Source organism: Candoia aspera, chromosome 3 (assembly GCF_035149785.1).
Source record: "Candoia aspera isolate rCanAsp1 chromosome 3, rCanAsp1.hap2, whole genome shotgun sequence".
In the NCBI taxonomy this organism is placed as follows: Eukaryota; Metazoa; Chordata; class Lepidosauria; order Squamata; family Boidae; genus Candoia; species Candoia aspera.
Window position 1 is genome coordinate 100,602,137 of NC_086155.1, and position 18,473 is coordinate 100,620,609.

At 43.1% G+C, this 18,473-nt stretch overlaps 2 protein-coding genes across 5 annotated transcripts in view; one reads left to right on the top strand and one right to left on the bottom strand.

The window, feature by feature from the left end:
- The window catches only part of ODR4 (odr-4 GPCR localization factor homolog), a 28,386-nt gene extending 26,593 nt beyond the window's left edge, over positions 1-1,793 (bottom strand). For 2 of the 4 annotated variants that reach the window (XM_063298414.1, XM_063298417.1), the window contains exons 1-3: positions 1,722-1,793; positions 1,297-1,471; positions 474-608 (exon numbers count right to left, since the gene is read on the bottom strand). In XM_063298414.1, the coding sequence (XP_063154484.1) occupies positions 474-608; positions 1,297-1,395 (234 nt within the window). In that variant the 5' untranslated portion in view covers positions 1,396-1,471; positions 1,722-1,793. Of the gene's footprint in view, positions 1-473; positions 609-1,296; positions 1,472-1,597; positions 1,701-1,721 lie in introns of those variants that run through there. The other 2 variants (XM_063298416.1, XM_063298415.1) reach the window with 2 other exon arrangements.
- A 1,516-nt stretch (positions 1,794-3,309) lies between these two features.
- TPR (translocated promoter region, nuclear basket protein) overlaps positions 3,310-18,473 on the top strand; it is a 67,297-nt gene continuing 52,133 nt past the window's right edge. The window contains exons 1-8 of the mRNA XM_063298424.1: positions 3,310-3,479; positions 11,498-11,602; positions 12,142-12,215; positions 13,310-13,406; positions 14,474-14,577; positions 15,461-15,625; positions 16,272-16,364; positions 17,489-17,569. Of these exons, the coding sequence (XP_063154494.1) occupies positions 3,329-3,479; positions 11,498-11,602; positions 12,142-12,215; positions 13,310-13,406; positions 14,474-14,577; positions 15,461-15,625; positions 16,272-16,364; positions 17,489-17,569 (870 nt within the window). The 5' untranslated portion in view covers positions 3,310-3,328. The remainder of the gene's footprint in view (positions 3,480-11,497; positions 11,603-12,141; positions 12,216-13,309; positions 13,407-14,473; positions 14,578-15,460; positions 15,626-16,271; positions 16,365-17,488; positions 17,570-18,473) is intronic.

Below are 18,473 nucleotides of genomic sequence, written 5' to 3' on the forward strand. Positions count from 1 at the left end.
GGACTTGCAGCTCCTGCTTGAAGAGCAGGTATCAGCTATGGCCAAGAAGGCATTTGCACAATTCCATCTGGTGCACCAGTTGCACCCTTTCCTAGATTGGGGGATCCTTCAGACAGTCACTCATGCCCTAGTCACCTAGTGGCTTGACTACTCCAATGTGCTCTACATTGGGGCTGCCTTGAAGACAACCCAGAAGCTTCAACTGGTCCAGGATGCAGCAGCTCAATATATCCGGTATGCCCATGTAACACCTCTGCTTTGGGAGCTGCACTGGTTGCCAGTTTTTTTCCAGGTGTAATTCAAGGTGCTGGCTGTTACCTTCAAGTCCCTACATGACATAGGCATAGGGCCTGGTTACTTGAGGGATTCCCTGTCTCCCATAACATCTCCCCAGTTCTGCAGGGCTGGCGCTGAGACAGGTTTACAAGAAAAGTACTTTTCCATGGCAAACAGAATAAGAGAACGTATATTACTTGTCTGGCATGTGCTGCTGTCCATTGTTCATCAATATTAGACAAGTCGGAATGGTGGTTTGCACTGCTGTTGCTTTCCTCCTCTTTTATAGGTGTTCGAATAGCCAGCAAAACATAGTCTCTTTGCTGGGTACACTGAAAAATAGAAAAGATAAAGTTGCTTGCAGAAAGAAAAGCACTCCACCCAGTCCATTACACAATGGCATCAACTGCACCTCATTTAGCTTATATGCATTTCTAAGAATATGTTTAAAGTATCTATATACCTCACTGGAAACTTGATTCCAACTAAGAAGTACAGGAATATCAAACTTAAGGCAAGCTTAGACAGCCATATAGCTAAAAATGGCTAAAAACAGTTTCCTTTAAAGCACAGTGCTTCCAAGATACATAAATAATATTTTAACACTCCAGCTACTTTTTGAAGTATTTCACATCAGTTCTGTTAACAACCAATCACAAATAATCCAAGAAAACTCTATTCTAAAAATACATTAATGGAACAGATTGTGAAAAGAAGAATCAAGAGAAATTCTAACTATGTAGCCCCTATTTATTTTCTCACGGTTTGCACAGAAAGAAAATCTCAAGTTTGGATTGTGCTTTTACATGACAATAGCTAAATCATTTACAGTGTTGGAATTATATCCAAATAAACATGAACAGAATTGCATGATTAATGAAATACATTAATACCAATAATAATAAAAAAGTACATTGGTAACTGATGACATAACTGAGATTGCATAGTGTTTTCTTGTCAGAGAAGAGTCTCTTCAAACTGCAACACAGAAAGCATAGGTGAAAAAATAAGTAGACTTACCTGCCCTACTAAAAGACCAGTAATAAGACCTTTTGATTTAGCACTCAAGTCTGATAAATATTGTCCAACAGCTTCCTCCACGAAGTAGCTTCTTCCCATTATTGCAAAGACTCAATCGCCCAATCATAAAATGTGTAATAAATGACGAGGGATAAGGAGAAGAGGCTCAATGACCCTAGAAATTAAGGGAACAGAAGTCAGGTTTCTAATCTTAAAAAGTCAACAAAGGGCCACCGGGAAATGCTACATAGGGACTAGCATCATTGCTTCCCATCGATTTTTTTAAACTTAACTTTTTTACCTCCACCCTTGCAGCCTTATAAATGCAATTTCCTATACAGTAGCTGCAGTCCAAATTACTTCTTTTGCTTATTTCTCGTCTCACCGTAGTTGTCTTGCTATACACCCCCATCCAAGCCATTCACCGGATTCTCTTCTTTTTACAAGCACTGATGTGTCCCTCATCCGTCATCACTCAGCGACTGTATTCTCCTTCATCCAACTGGACCCATTGTGATGACGTAACCACGTGCTGTCAACCTATGACGCAATTAACAAAAACCTGTATTTTAAGCATTGCAGATTTTCTTGTACTAATTATTTTTATTTTTTGTCTTATATCGTAAAGCACTGAAATGGCACCTTTCTCCTTCTCATTTGCCTTCTTAAATTTACATACGCAAATAAATCTCTTCAAAATATGTTCCGCCACACTCAAGATGGCGTACAGAACGCGTCAGAAGCACTTCTGTGTTTCCGGCGGCAGGTGAGGATTTCCTTCATCAGAATAAGGAAACCATTTACATAGCTTGTCAACTGCAATATTGTAGTTTAAACCAGGGGTTCTCAACCTCAGCAACTTTAAGATGCATGGACTTCGACTCCTAGAATCCCCCAGGCAGAATGGCTGAGTTGCTGAGGTTGAGAAACACTGGCTTAAAAGTTATAGACCACCATTTCGGTTTTTATATACCACACTTCCTATCATTCTTGATGCCATTCTCCCAAAGAGAAGAAAAAGGCAGCATAATAAAGCAAATAAATAATAATCAGAGTGATTGTTGTTCATTGGAAGCAATAAAAGAGCTTCCCTGAGTTGTAGTTCTCCACCCTACAGTATGCATTCAATTTTTTAAAAACCATCCTTCCTGTCAGTGAAAAAAAAAGTATGTATCTAAATAATATAGTAAATAATTTTAAAACAGTAGTAAAAAGACATTGAACGGTCATTATTTCTACGTTGCTGATTTTGTGCATTAAAGTTTTCATAATGGCAGGATTATAATGCAGTTCAATGTTTTATTAGGTAGGAAGCAAGAAGTAACACACCACTGTCTGTAGTAGAGCTTCATATTTGCCTTGCAAACACTGACTTTTCTCTATACCATGGCTGCCATCTAGTGGGGTTCCAAGTTTTGACAACTCAGAGTCAGTAGCCCTAGTCGCTGTTTTGAAGGGGGAAATCATGGGGACAAGGATCAAGGAAAGAGAAGAGGACGACCAGCAACAAGGTGGATGGACTCAGTTAAGTGGCGATGAGTATTGCTGGGAGAGTTGAAAGAACAGGCTAGCGACAGATCGTCATGGAGAAAATCTATCTATGTGGTCGCTAGCAGTCGAAAGCGACTTGATGGCACATAATTAATCAACCAATCACGGAAACCAGATCTTTTACACGTCCATCGTTGGCTTTAAATGCTGACATCCCCGCAATCGAGTCATTTTGCAGAAAGTAGTCCACGTAGGACCCGTTTCACATTTCCAAGCTTATAAATTTGGACAAGCTACTCCACGCTTCGCTAAATCGAAGCAACGACATCCTAGGTTCCCAGCAGCTAATAGCTTCATCAACTCCCCAGCTGAAACCTAAGGAGCCTATCTCTAGGTACTGCTGCGCTTTGCGCGTGCGCTGGCCACACCCCGCGCGTGCGCCCTTTGGTCGTGTGACGCGCTTCCCCATCTCCTGCTCTGTCCGTTCCGGGGCGAAGAGACGGAAAGCAGGGGGGAGGGGCTTTTTCTCAGGCTGCCTAAGATGGCGGCGGTTCTGCAGCAGGTATTGGAGCGCGCAGAATTGGCCAAGCTGCCCAAAGCCGTGCAGGGCAAGTTGGAGCGCTTCCTTGCCGATCAGCAGAGCGAGATCGACGGGCTTCGCACTAGGCACGAGCGCTACAAGGTGGAAAGCGGTGAGTGCGGCCAGTGGGCTGGTCGCTGTGCAGAAGAGAAAGCTAGATCGTGAAGACCCCGGGTCGGATGCGGCGGGCGCGGACGGTCCTTTTTTCCTGGATAAACGTCAGAAAAAGGGCAGAGGGGGAATCAGGGAGTGTTGGATGGATTCAGCCTGGCATCCTTTAATCTAGTGCTCTGGAGATTTCTATAAAGGAATGAGGCTAAAGGGAAAGAGCAACTTGTTCTCTGTGTTGCATTGAAATTCCCATCACCAGTGGCTGTGCTGGCTTCAGTGATGGATATTGTCAGATATGTAAGAAATAGTATTGCCTTACTACATGGGATCAAGGGCTATTTGAGCCAGTATTCAATTTTTAACAGTAGACATAAATGCTTAGCTTGAATGTTGTCACTTTGGTAATAAGTGTTGGTCACTTATTATACCAGGTTTGAGCCAGTGTGGCTTCAGTCTTTTGCACACTTACAGTAGTCATAATAAGAGTCATTAAATTTACCAGAGTGTGTGAGAAGCAACCTGTGTGTGCCATCCTATGAAGCAACTTACTGCCTTAAAAAGAGAGCTAACACTGCAATTCTGTGTTGCTGTAGTTGCTATTTTCTCTCCTCTCCCTCCCCCCCCCCTTTTTTTTACACTGATGATAAGGTGCTTGGGGGCAATCTTCAAAAGAAAAAGAGAAATCCAATCTGTAATAAGTATTCTGTTTGTTGTGAATGGAGTTCCTGAAATGTCAAAGAAATTGTGTGATACCTAGTTAAAAGCCTTTCACTAGCTCAAAATATATGTAGTGTTTTTAAAATAACATTGATTTGTTTTTTAAAAATGGCACTGGATTGAATCCAGGGTGATCCATACTTAAGATTAGCCACTTTGGTGTAGTGATGAAGGTGCTGGCCTAGAAACCAGGAGACTGTGAGTTCTAGTTCCACCAACTGGGTGATTTGGGGCCAGTCACTCTCTCTCTCAGCCCAACTCACCTCACAGGGTTGTTGTTGTGGGGAAAATAGGAGGAAGAAGTGTTAGGTATGTTCCCTGCCTTGAGTTATTTATAAAAATAATAAGGGCAGGATTTAAAAAATCTAAAAAAAAAATGTTAGATTCATTGGATACATAAGGTTCCTTTGTGTAAGTTCAACTTCTGAAAAAAAAATCCTAACTTCTAATGAACTTTCACACATTCCCAGCAGTGCTGCACATCATTATTTCCTGTTTAGATCAGGGGAGAACTTGCAGCTCTCCTGATGTTGCTGAAATAAAGTTTCCAGCATCCCTTAACATTGGCAGTGTTCGATAAAGTTACTAGGAATTGCAATTCAGCAACATCTCTGGGTGACAGTTCCCCAACTCATTGTTGAGTATAATGTATGTAATGGTACTGTATTGGTCACGTTCACCGTTGCGATGTTTGATTTACATCATAACGTTTCGCATGCCATGGTGCTGACGTGCATTCCAGTTGGGAGGGAGCTGCTGGGAGACCTTGTACCAGGCTGTCTATCTGTTTTCTTGGGGATGGAATGGGTTTGGGTTATCATTGGTGTTCAAGGTCTTTTTACCCGTTGATTAGCAGAACTCGTTAGAGGCACCTGGGATGGGGAACTTGAAACGGTTGTACGGGGGGAGGGCTTACATTAGCACCGAGGGTTTTTAGTTTGTATTTGGCGCGCTTCTGCTCATTCTCAGCTTTCTTTGTACTTGCACACTATTCTTAAATAAACCAGATTTGATTCAAGCTCTTGCTTGTGAGTCTGAGTGTTTTTTAGGATAGGCAATCATTACATAAAGCTGAGAATCTTTGTAATTCCCATTAACTCCTTCCAAGGCTATTCCTTGCGAGGAAATTAGTTAGCGATGACCGAATCAAGACCAACATCTGAGGGGCTGGAACCGCAAGCTGGTCCAACACCGAAGAGCCCCCTTCCCCCCGACCTTTCGTTCTACCCGAGGGGCTCCAGCTCAAGCCCTGAGCTGGGGGGATCCAGCGATGAGGGAGGACCCAAGGAAGAGGCGGCTGGGACTTCATGGAAGTATCAGTTCCCCTTGACTCCTGAGGAAGAGTCGACCAAAGTGGCCCCAGAGAAACGATCGGACACCCGATGAGGGGAAGGTTCACTGACCCCCAAGAGGGTGAGAAGGTTAGAGGCGAAGGTGGAGTCGATGGAAGACCTGCTGAAAACCCTGTCGATTGTGATGGGTGACCAGGGAAGCCGCGACGAGAGTCCTCGCTCTCTACAGCCCTCCTCCCCTGGTCCTAGCGGACCGCAGCTGGTGCGAGGCCGGAGGAGACATTGCAATGGAGCCTCACCACGGGGAGGGTCCACTGGGGTGTCCTGGGCCCCTACTGCTCAAGCCGCAACTGAGTCCCCTCCAACCAGGAAGGTGGCGAAGGACTTTGCTGTCAAATTTGATGGAGACCCCACCAAGCTTTCCTTTTTCCTAACCAACGTGAAAAACTACATGAAGCAATACGGGTCGTGCTTCACCTCTGAAGAGGCTAAGATATCGGCCATCACCCCTAAGCTGAAGGGCAGAGCAGCGGACTGGTATGTCCAACTGACGGAAGCAGACGCTCCTGAGCTTGGGTCGTTCAACAACTTCATGTTCGCCTTGAAGCTGTTCTTCGAAGACCCCCTAGCCAAAGCCAGGGCTAAGGAGGCGCTCAAGGAACTCACCCAAGGTCCCAGGTCAGTAGCTGATTATGCCCTCGAATTCAAAGCTTTGGCGGGCAAGGTTCCCGACTGGTCCCAATCAACACTCATTGAGAGATTCAAAGAAGGGCTCAACCGAGACGTCCTCAGATGGGCGCTAGGCAGAGATGATCCGGAGTCACTATACGAGTGGATCTGCTTGGCCGGAAAGGCTGAGCATGCCCAGAGCACCTACATGCAGACCCGTCGAACCGAGAAGACGACAACCCTATTGCGGGGACCCCGGAGCAGAGCAACAGCTGTCCCATCGAGCCACCGAGCTGGAGACGAGGAGAAGGATCGCCGCTATGCGTGAGGGCAGTGCCTCCGGTGTGGGAAAGGAGGCCATTGAGCCACTGAGTGCCCGAAGCTCAAGTCCAGAGAGTGAACAACGAAAGCCCCGGCTAAATCACCCCAGCCATCACGCCGAACGACCGCAGCCAAAGGTGCCACTGATCTGGAGGAAGCCCTGGATCTCTATGCAGAGGTTGAAGAAGATGCAAAAGAGCTGGCGGGAAACGCCAGCCACCTGCCCTAAATGGCGCCCTGGGGCAGGTGGAGGAAGATGGGCGTGAGGACGCTATGGTGAGTGCTGATTGCCCCACCCTGGCAGTGAAAGTGAAGCTGGGCTCCCACACCCGAACCACAGAAGTTTGGGCTCTGGTTGACTCTGGGTGTTCAAGATGCCTCATCCACCCTGATCTAGTGACTGCCCTAGACCTGCCCAGTTTCCCTCTCCAGCAGTCTTTAATTTTTACCCAGCTAGACGGGTCAACAGCGGGAGGTGGTCCAGCAACTCATTTCACTGGGACTGTAGCAATGCAAATGGGCAGCCACAAAGAGGCTTTAAAATTCATCATTGTTCCTGTGGGTGACCCCATGGTAATTCTAGGGATCCCTTGGCTAACTTGGCGGAACCCCTACATAAACTGGCAGCACCGAACCCTTTAGCGTTGGGTTTTACCAAGGCGCTCCAGTGGGGACCCCCTTAAGTGGGGGGGGGAGCCAGGGCTGCAATTGCAGCGCCGCACCCCAACTTACCGCAGCTCGAAGGGCTGCTGAATCGCTACCGAGACTTTGCAGACGTTTTTGGGGAAATGGAGGCAGACCAGCTACCACCCCATCGTAAAACTGACTGTGCAATCGAGTTGCTCCCCAACATGCAGCTGCCTAAACCAAAAATTTACCCAATGACCAAAAAAGAACTAGAGGCATTGCGTGAGTTCATTGACAAAAATGTGGCACGAGGATTCATTGAAACTGCCAAATCCCCAGTGGGCACACCTGTGCTCTTCCGGGAAAAGAAAGACGGCACCCTCAGACTCTGTACGGACTATCGGGGGTTAAATTCAGTCTCCCTATGTAACAAATATCCTTTGCCTCCAATGAAAGACATGTTAGCCCACCTGTCAAAAGGGAAAATTTTCTCTAAACTCGACCTCCGTGAAGCCTACTTTCGCATACACATACAGGCTGGAGACGAGTGGAAAACCGCTTTCAATTGCCCATTGGGCTCCTTCCAGTACAAAGTCCTCCCGTTCGGCTTAGCCAGCGCACTGGGAGTTTTCATGCAACTGATTAATGAAGTGTTACATGATCACTTATTTAAGGGGGTCTTGGTCTATCTAGACAATGTACTGATCTACTCTGAAACCAAGGAGGAGCATGAACGCCTTCTTAGGCAGGTGTTAGAAAAACTGAGGGCAGCCAAGCTGTATGCCAAACTGTCCAAATGTGAATTTCACAAAACCCAACTAGACTATTTGGGCTATCGGGTCTCTGACAAGGGGATCGAGATGGACCCTGAGAAAATTAGGGCCATCTTAAATTGGGAACGCCCTCGCACCCGACGCCAGCTTCAAAGTTTTCTGGGGTTCAGCAACTATTACTGCTAGTTCATCCAGGGGTTCGCTGAAATTGCTTTGCCCCTTACCGATCTGCTTCGCATGAAAGGGTTGGGGGAAACACGAAAGGTAAAACACCCTGGGGCAGTGTTAAATTGGACTCCAGAGTGCCAAGCCGCATTCGAAAAACTAAAGACTTTCTTTACTGCGGAACCCATTCTGTGACACCCTGATCCTGAACGCCCCTTTGTTGTCCAAGTAGACGCCTCTGACTTTTCTGTTGGGGCTATATTGCTGCAAAAGGACTCTGACGACATCCTGAAACCCTGCGCTTATCTGTCCAGGAAATTTTCCGAGACTGAGTGCCAGTGGCATGTTTGGGAAAAGGAGGCTTTTGCTGTCAAAGCTGCTTTAGAAACTTGGCGCCACCTCCTTGTGGGGGCTGCCTACCCGTTCGAGGTTTGGATGGACCACAGAAATTTGGAGGCTCTCCGCACCCCCCGCCGTCTAAGCCCCAAACAGATTCGCTGGGCTCAATTTTTCAGTCGGTTTAACTTCCAACTGAAGTTCATACCTGGCAAGAAAAACTTTCTCGCGGACACTTTGTCCCGCCTGCTGCAAGATTTTGACCACACCCCTCAAGTAATTGGTACTGTTCTCTCTTCCCCTCAATTGGGACTGGCTGCTGTCACCCGAAGCCAAACCCGTGCTCCGCCTGCACAGAGCACCACCCCAACCCCGCCCCGCAAGCAGCCGCTCCCTTGTCAGTTACAATCAGACTTTCTACAGTCAGTGAAATCTGACACTTGGTTGGTGGCTAATCGAGACAAAGTATCCTTCAAGGACGATCTCGCATGGGTCGGGCACTGCCTTTATGTACCTGAAACATTACGAGCTTCCGTGGTACAACGATCCCATGATGATAAATTGGCGGGCCATTTCGGGTTCGTCAAAACCCTGCATTTAGTGCGCCGCCAATTTTGGTGGCCCTCACTACGGCGTGATGTCAAAGACTATGTTGCCTCTTGCCCTGTCTGTGCCATGTCCAAATGAAAAGTGGGAAAACCACAAGGTCTTCTCCAACCTGTTGCTAACCCATCTCGTCCTTGGGCTGAGATGTCTATGGACTTTATCGTTGACCTCCCACCCAGTCAAAAGAAAACTATCATTTGGGTGGTTAAGGACTTTTTCTCCAAACAAGCCCATTTTATTCCATGTGCCTCCTTGCCGTCTGCTCAGCAGCTGGCTCGCCTTTTTCTATGCCACATCTACCGTCTCCACAGCTGCCCCCCCCCCCCCGTTTGGTGACCGACTGTGGGACACAATTTACCTCCCAATTTTGGCGGGCTTTTTTGAAACTCATTGGCACCGAACAGGCGTTGTCAACGGCGTCACATCCAGAGATGGACGGATCTACTGAGATTCTTAACTCCACCCTAGAGCAATTTCTTCGCTCCTACACCAACTGCCACCAGGACAATTGGGTCGAACTTCTGCCCTTTGCAGAGGTTGCTTAGAACAACGCCATTCACCAGAGCACTGGGCAGACCCCTTTTCGGGTTGTTTTCGGCCAGGACTTTGTTCCCATTCCTGAATTGCCTCAATCCCCCCCCCCCACCTCCTGCTCAGCTTATGATTGGGCTGTGTGGCTGGCTGCCTCCTGGCCGATCATTCGGCAGGCTCTGGATGATGCCCAAGCTTCCTACAAACGTCACGCTGACAAACGCCGTTCTCCCCAACACACCTTTAAGGTTGGGGATCTGGTTTACCTCTCCACAAAGTTCATCAGGTCCCCTCAACCTTCAAAGAAGCTGGCCCCTAAATTCATCGGGCCCTTCCCCATTGTAGCTCTTATCAATCCTGTTACTGTCAAACTGGACTTGCCTCACAATTTAAGACGTTTGCACCCTGTTTTCCATTGCAGCTTCCTCAAACTGGCTCACTCCTCCGCTCACTGGCATCCCCAGCCTCCTCCACCTCCACCGATCATGATTGATGGCCAGCAACATTTTGAGATCAAAGAGGTCATCGACTCCCGCAAGCTTTGCAATTCCCTGCAGTACCTAGTTCTCTGGAAGCACTTCCCCCACCCTGAGTGGGTGCCTGCTTGTCACGTCAATGTTCCTGATTTAGTTTGCCACTTTCACCTCGCTTATCCTTTCAAGCCTGTGGCTTGACTGTACCTTTCACCATGATTAATTTTGCTTTGCTTTGCTTTTTGGGGGGGGGCGGTATGTCATGTTCGCCATTGCGATGTTTGATTTACATCGTAACGTTTCGCATGCCATGGTGCTGACGTGCATTCCAGTTGGGAGGGAGCTGCTGGGAGACCTTGTACCAGGCTGTCTATCTGTTTTCTTGGGGATGGGATGTGTTTGGGTTATCATTGGTGTTCAAGGTCTTTTTACCCGTTGATTAGCAGAACTCGTTAGGGGCACCTGGGATGGGGAACTTGAAACGGTTGTACGGGGGGAGGGCTTACATTCGCACCGAGGGTTTTTAGCTTGTATTTGGCGTGCTTCTGCTCATTCTCAGCTTTTTTTGTACTTGCACACTATTCTTAAATAAACCAGATTTGATTCAAGCTCTTGCTTGTGAGTCTGAGTGTGTTTTAGGATAGGCAATCATTACAGTATTACATTTCTGAGTATATGAGCAACATTCATTTAACTGAAAAAAGACACCTGTATCCAGAACTACAAATAAGCAATATTAGCCATTGGCTTGATACTCAATATCCATTCGATAAAACTTTAGAGTCTCAAAATAATGTGAAGATTTATATGGATTTATTGGCTGCATTCATGCTTTCCCTTTATCAGAATTTTTTACAACTATGATTTGTTGTCACACATAACTCTAAACCCCAAACAAATCAGTTGATTGGTCTGTAGCTAGGTATTATACAATATCCTTTGTATTGCTTATAGTAATATGAAGTCACTGAAGGCTGCTGGCCCTCTGATTGTCTTAACAACTTATCAAAATCAATTTAGGAAGTAAAGTAGGCATGAAAGCTGGCTGGGTGACTTTGGGCCAGTCTCTCTCATTCAACCCAACTCACCTCACAGGGTGGTGGTTGTTGGAAAAATAGGAGGAAGAAGGAGTATTAGGTATGTTCACCGCTTTGAGTTATTTATAAAAATAATAAAGGGATAAAAATGTAAATAAATAAATAAAGTAATCCTACACATCTTGTACTTATTTGGATGTGTAAACTTCCTGGACCATAAAGTCAGAGTAGATGTGAACAGGATTGGATTCTCCCAAACTTAGAGAAGGACTGTATTTTGCCAATTTGAACTGTGAGGAAGAAATAGGGATAAATTTGGAAAACAGTTTAGATGTCCTGGCTAGATGTGAAGATGTTATGGAGAGTGAGAAAGTGGAGTGTGTAAAATGAGTGAAGAAGGGTGCAAATGTTACATTTTTATTTATTTTCCTGCAAGGGATAATACTGAAGTGTGTTAATGGGTGTTTTGCAGAGCAACAGTACTTTGAAGTAGAAAAACGACTGGCTCAGAGTCAGGAGAGACTTGTTAATGAAACACAGGAATGTCAGAGTCTCCGAGAAGAACTCAACAAGCTTAGTAAGTATAATTTTGTTAAGTGGGTCACAAAATAATATTAGTTGCATTTTTCTGTATGAAGTTTAAGACAAATATCAAACATTTTGTTTTTGAAAATAAACATTGTGCTATTTCTTTATGATGCTAATCATTTCTTATGCCATTTATTGCTTAGGATTTTAAAAGTGAAGACTATAAATCTAAGCTCTAAAGCAACTATTCACAATAAATGCCCCTCAATAGGCCTATGTAAAGTCTCACATATAAGAAGAATGTGGCTTTCAACTGGTGCAAACGCTCAAAATTACACAAACCAGCAATGGGGATCATATAATGGAAGGGACCTTTTTGAGAATTATACAGCTTGTTGTCTGTGATTGAGGCATATTTGAAATGATTTGCATCTGTTTCTCATTTCACTACTGTAGATGGATAAGAATATTAGGTCTGAGAATTTCATCCTTGTGATGGGAAAATATATTGTTTGGCCATGCTGTTGCTGATGAATGGATTATTCTAATGCAAAAATGAAAATGGCCTTCCTTTTGAACTCTCTACAGATGAGCAGTTGAAGAAACTAACTGAGAAAAACAAGGAACTGGAAGCTGCTCAAGATCACAATGTGGCCATTCAGGTATGGGTGCTGTCAGTTACCCATGTGACAAGAAGCATTCAGAATTGTGATAATTGTGCCTATTTTGTATCCACTCACAACAGGTAAAGAGTAATAGAAAAAAAATTTTGGTCACTTGCTTTTGGAATATTGCCACTTCTATACAATTGCTAAACAGGTAACATTTTCTTTTGCAAAAAAAAAAAGCCACGTTTTGCCACATTTTTCAAAAGCTTTATCCATTTATATATCTGATGACAGTTTGGGACTATATTTCCTCTCATTTAGTCAAATTCCCTGGCTGTATTTTTAGCCCATGCCATAAAAAACTGTAATGTATGGAGCTTGCTTTGTAATCATTCATTCCAATTCATAGACTACCACCTCTGTTGGCTGAACTACCCAGGCCCATTTAAAGTAGAGATGGAGCCTGGTATACTCTCATAGAATAGCATTACACGAGGATGGAGGCACTTACATCCCCAGGATTTTGCGGCTGTGGTCAGTCTGACTACAGGGCCTACCAAACTGGTGGGTCTCAGTGTGGTGTTATGTGTGATCTTAGATCTGGGACAATTCCTATAGAAGCTGACAGTCCTTCAAATAATTGGTTTGGGAGAATAGGTTAGAGAAATAGCCATCAGCATTTTTAGTTGGACTAAGACACACTCTGTGTTATGCATCTCTTGCAACTATTCTGATTCTGCACCTAAATTCTCATAATTATCAAACTAATACTGGAGAACATCAGCAATAATAAGTGGTTTTTTGTGGTAACTTGTGCAGTATCGGCATCTCTCACTCCTCTCTGACTGGAATCATAGAGCAGGACAGGATCTTAGGAATGGAGTCCAGCCTCCTCCTCAGTGCAGAAATCACTAGAGTGTCTCTGACATGACTATTCATCTTCTGCATGAAGACCTTCAGTGATGGTGAACTTGCCACTTTGTGTGGTAATTTCTACCACTAGCTGGCAGCTTATACAGTCAGGAGTGGTTTCTTGAGATCTAGCCTGAACCTAATTCCTGGTTGGTTTATCCTTTCAGTTCTGGTTCAGCCCTCAGAAGTAATAGAGAAATAAGTTTACTCCCTTTTGTTTTCCTTTTGTGTTTTAGAGTCAGCTCACTAGAGCAAAAGAAGAATTGGAAGCAGAGAAGAGAGATTTAGTCCGAACGAGTGAAAGAAGAGCTCAAGAACTGGAACATTTAAATGGTAAAGTAAAAAATATGCAGACAGAAAGGCTTGCTTGCGAGGCTGTCTCAATCCTTCAGTGACTTAAAAAGAACGCAGAGCACAGAGGTTAAATTGGCATTGGGAATTCTTAAAGTTGGCAACAGCTTAAGAAGCTGTAATTCTTTTTGAGCTAAACGTTAGAGGCCAACTGCACTGAACATGAACTTGAATGTTTACTGTAAATAATAATGTCAGGTGAAGTAATACTGAATATTACTCAAACTACCACCACAAAAGATACCAAAATGTCTGCATAATAATTTTTTAAAATTAAATGTACAGCCAAAACCCCAGACAAACCTGCTAGAAAACAGTAAGACAGGTTATAAATACCAAGAATTTTGCACAGCTGTATACAGAAAAGCATTGAGGTTCACATAACTGCTATTCAGTTAAACATTTAATAGCAAAAGTAATTGCAATAAATATGATGTCTTCCTTAGAAATACTGTATCTGGAGACTTGTCAGCACCAAGTAGGAGATTTCATTCCTCTTTTCAGCTGGCATGAAAATGAGCTAGAAGAGATGTTACTCAGTCAGCTTGCCACACCAGTATTTAAGAGGCAGCACAAAAGCACACTGGAAACCGCTTCTGTTTCTTCCACAAATGGACAAAATCTCTTCTGGGCAGGGGTGGTGTTAAATCTAGCAGCGAGGGTGGCAACGAGTAAATGTGAGAATTGACTGTCCTCTCTCAAGGCTGCAATTGTTGTCAGCAGTTTGTATGACCTCAAGAGGTCATTTTGATTGTTGAGGATGAGTAATGTGTGGGAAAGTGGGTAAGAGAGATTTTGCTTTAGAAGCCAGGAGAATAGATTATGCTTCAGTTCTTAAATTACAGTGTAATCATTTCGGCATCATATCCATCTCATGTTGTGAGAATTGGAAGGAGGACAGTAAAAAACCTGAAATGTCACAAAAGGTAACTCCCGCGTTATAAACTGGGTCACACTCAGTTCAGAAAGTTGATTTTCACATCTGCTGTGTTAACTCACATTGGGCATTTTAACATCCTCTTGATACATTTTATGTGGTTTTTTTGCAGAGGATGTTAAACGTCTGAATGAGAAGCTTACGGCAACAAACACTGCGAAGGTAGAGCTTCAGTTAAAACTGGATGAGCTTCAGACATCAGCCCTTTCTGTAAAAGTGAGTATTGGGAAGTTTGTTAGTGAGGCATCCTTTGTTCAGTTGGTAATCACAGATCTTCTTTATATCTTATTTCAGTTATCCATTTTTAAAAGTTATACATATCTCTAAGGGTCATATAACTGTTCTCTCACAAATGAAGCCCTTTATGATCTAGACCTAAGGAATTGAACGTTTTTACGACATTTTCCCCATGTTTAAAGCTTAATGGCAATGATGTGATGTCACCAAAGGGAATACGTCTGAAATTTTGGGCCCTGCATTTTGCTTCATGCCTTTTGTTTTGATTTTAAAAAAAAGTAGGCATGTTAACATTTTCAGCAGCTTAAATTCCTGCTTTTCTTGTCTTTTCCTTATCCCCCATGTCCCCCTGGGTACAGAATTATGCCACTGAATCTCAGTAGCTTGTTCTTGGAGAAGAAAAGCTGTAAAGAAGGGTTTGGGAGTGCATGCTATCAGCATGCAGTAGACAGGCGAGTTTTAAGTTTTAAAAAATAGGTATCTCATAGCAAGATAGTGTTGGGGTGGCTTATTTTATTTATATACTGCACATACTTAAGTAAGCCTCATTGATGTATTCAAAGATAACATGAAGCATTATTTAACCATGGTTTACTGAATTGGCTAAGCAACAAACACATCACAGGATGTATGAACCAAGCCACTGAGTGCAGTTGGACATCTTTCTGCGTAAAACCTACACAATCTTATTAGGAAGCTGCATGGGCTTGATTGATATGAAATGCCCCCAAATCTATCTTGATAGGACTTCTGTTCTATACTAGTATGTCTTTGATTGACTCCTTCCTTTAGCTTTTTTTTTAAAAGTGTGAAATAAGCGTGAAATAAATACATTTCATGTGTTTTAAAATTGTATTTATAGCATCGTGAGCAGAGGTGGGAACAAGAAAAGGAATTATTGCAGAATCAGAACACTTGGCTGAATACTGAATTAAAGGCAAAAACAGATGAGCTTCTGGTACTGGCTCGAGAAAAAGGAAGTGAAATCTTGGAGCTCAAATGTGGCCTGGAGAACAAGAAAGAGGAGGTAGAGGAAATCAATTTCTCTTGAAACTTAATTTAAACTGCTGTCCAATTGAAAATATTATGAACTGAAAAATTCATATTGCAAGTATTTTGGGCACAAATATTTGAATAAATGTAATTTGGGAAAGGAAAATCTTGACTGATAGAATCAAGAGAGCTGCAAATACTTCACACTATACATAGTTACATTATAGGGCTTGTGTGCTTCAAAACTGATTCAGTAAAGTGCTTCTGAAAGCACGGGAGCATAAGGGCAGCACCTCTTTGAAACAGGAGAGGCTGAAAAAAAAATCCTCTGTGGCTTTAAGGAATTGACTCCTTAAAGCAGCTGCATTTTAGTGTGTCTCCTTTAAACAACCCCATCATTTTTCAGGCCTGAGAAAATGTAGTGCTGTACCCTTGCATCCTGAAACATCTCATCCAGATCATTCCAAAGTATGCACAGCCATATTACTGTGACAGACTGGATACTAGGCTCCTTTTAAGGTGCTTTCATAGTAGCAAAGCTAATCAGAGTCATAACTGGAAGCTTTGAAATATTTCTTGTACTTTAAATACTCTAATTCAATGTAATGTTCTAGCCTTGCAACTTAGAAAACCCAGAAATCTACAGATGGTTATTCATATTTATCTTGCATCACTCCTAGGTTTCCAGACTGGAAGAACAAGTCACTGGACTAAAACAATCTAATGACAATCTACAAAAACACGTGGAAGATCTTTTGGAAAAATTGAAAGAGGTAAATATAATTGTCTTTGCTTGACTTTTTTGGGGGGGGGCAGCATTAAACCAGGTTTTGAGTTAGCTTTGCTTTTATTCATACTTTTCCTATAAAGGTTCTTTTAAAGTTCACCACTTTTTTTACCAAGGAAGGCTGTGTATAGTCTTGGAGCTGAAGTGCTTTTAGTAGTTTTTTACATACTACTAAATACATAGTCCTCACTTACCAACCACTCATTCAGTGACCGTTTGAAGTTATGACGGTGCTGAAAAGGGAGATTTATGATTGGTCCTTGAAGTTACAGCCATAAAAGCATCCCCACGGTCATGTGATTGTTTGGTCTATATAGAGCCAGTTTGGTCTAGTGGTTAAGGTGCTGGGCTAGAAACCAGGAGTCTGTGAGTTCTAGTCCTGCCTTAGGCATGGAAGGCAGCTGAGTGACCTTGGGCCAGTCACTCTCTCTCAGCCCAACTCACCTCACCGGTTGTTGTTGTGGAGAAAATAGGAGGAGGAGGAAGTATTAGGTATGCTTGCCGCCTTGAGTCATTTATAAAAATAATAAAGGATAAAAATAAAATAAAAATTCGGGTGCTTGACAACCAGCGTGCATTTATGATGGTCGCAGTGTCCTGCAGTCATGTGATCACTGTTTGTGACCTTCACAGCTGGCTTCCAACAAGCAAAGTCAATGGGGAAGCCGGCAAGAAGTCGCAAGTCACAGTCATGTGACATTGTGCTTAATGACCAAAGCTGGAACTTAATAAGTTGGTGCAGTCACATGACATTTCATTTTATGACCACTTCACTTAGCAACAGAGTTGCCAGTCTCAATTGCCATCAGTAAGTGAGGACTACCTGTATTTTGAAAAATGAAATGGAGGTGGCATATTTAGATCACGTCTATCTAAATGGCATTTGGGCAATACAGGGAAGCAACAGTTGGTGGGAATTCAGTGTTGAAAACTAACTCATTATATTACTATTGTAATGTTAAGGACTTAATCCTTTATGCCGTTTTAAATTATGTCTTCAGGATTTTTTAACCCATTAATTGTTTTAGGAGTGTAAGAATGTATTGGTTGTTTTAACTTTAATTGTTTAGAAATTTAGAGGTTAATTAAACACACATGTTAATTTTTCAGGCAAAAGAGCAACAAGCTAGTATGGAAGAGAGATTCCACAATGAACTAAATGCCCATATCAAGTTATCTAATTTATACAAGGTATGATTTCACTATTTGTTCAGGATTTCATCTTCTGTACTTAGAAAGAAGATAGCCCTTTGAGGAGGCATGGTGTCAGTTTGGACCAGTAGTGGTAACAAATTGCACCCCTCCATGCATTTGCCACTAGGTTGCAGATGTCTCAGTGGTCTCTCTGTTTCCCTGCTGCCCTCCACCCTCTCTGTCCAAAACAGAAAAAAAACGGGCTGGTCAGTAACTGCTACCTTGGGGGAATCCCAGTGCCAGTCTGTCTCATTGGGAAAAATAGTCCTTTAGGCGGTATGTTTGTCACTGCAGTAAAACAGTTGATAGTGCCCCTAGGAATCTTGGGAGCATTTTCCCTAGCTTGCATTTTGCAGAGAAGTCCTGAGTCTTCAGATTTTAAGATGGCATTGAACAACCTGTTGGCCAGTGTACAGAATTGGGTAGCACCTTGGCAGTGTTTGCTGGTATACCTCAGGTAGTTTTGGAGTGGTCTTGCTTATAAATAGCATAAATATCCACTTATTAATGAATACATATAACTGGATATTATTGTTATATGTAATAATTATTGTTAAGAGCTTACCCCTTGCAGCCTTGAAGGCTAAGGCATTAACAGCTTAATCTTCAAGTTTACTCAAAAGTAAATTCTGTTAGTTGAGATTTATTTCCAGGTAAATGGGCATAGGATTACAGCTGGGCTATAAACATTCTGCTAATATAGAGAATCAGTTCAGTTAAGTCTTTTACATAATTACTGACTGAGTTCACACATTGTATTAAACCTTGGTTTGTTAACCATTATTTATTGAGTAAGCCTTGAGTTATTTACATGTCAAGCCATAAATTGTGGTATTCAAATCACAAAAGCTGGATCCACAAAACATGCTAAACTAAAGAAGGATAGTTCAGGTTATAGTTA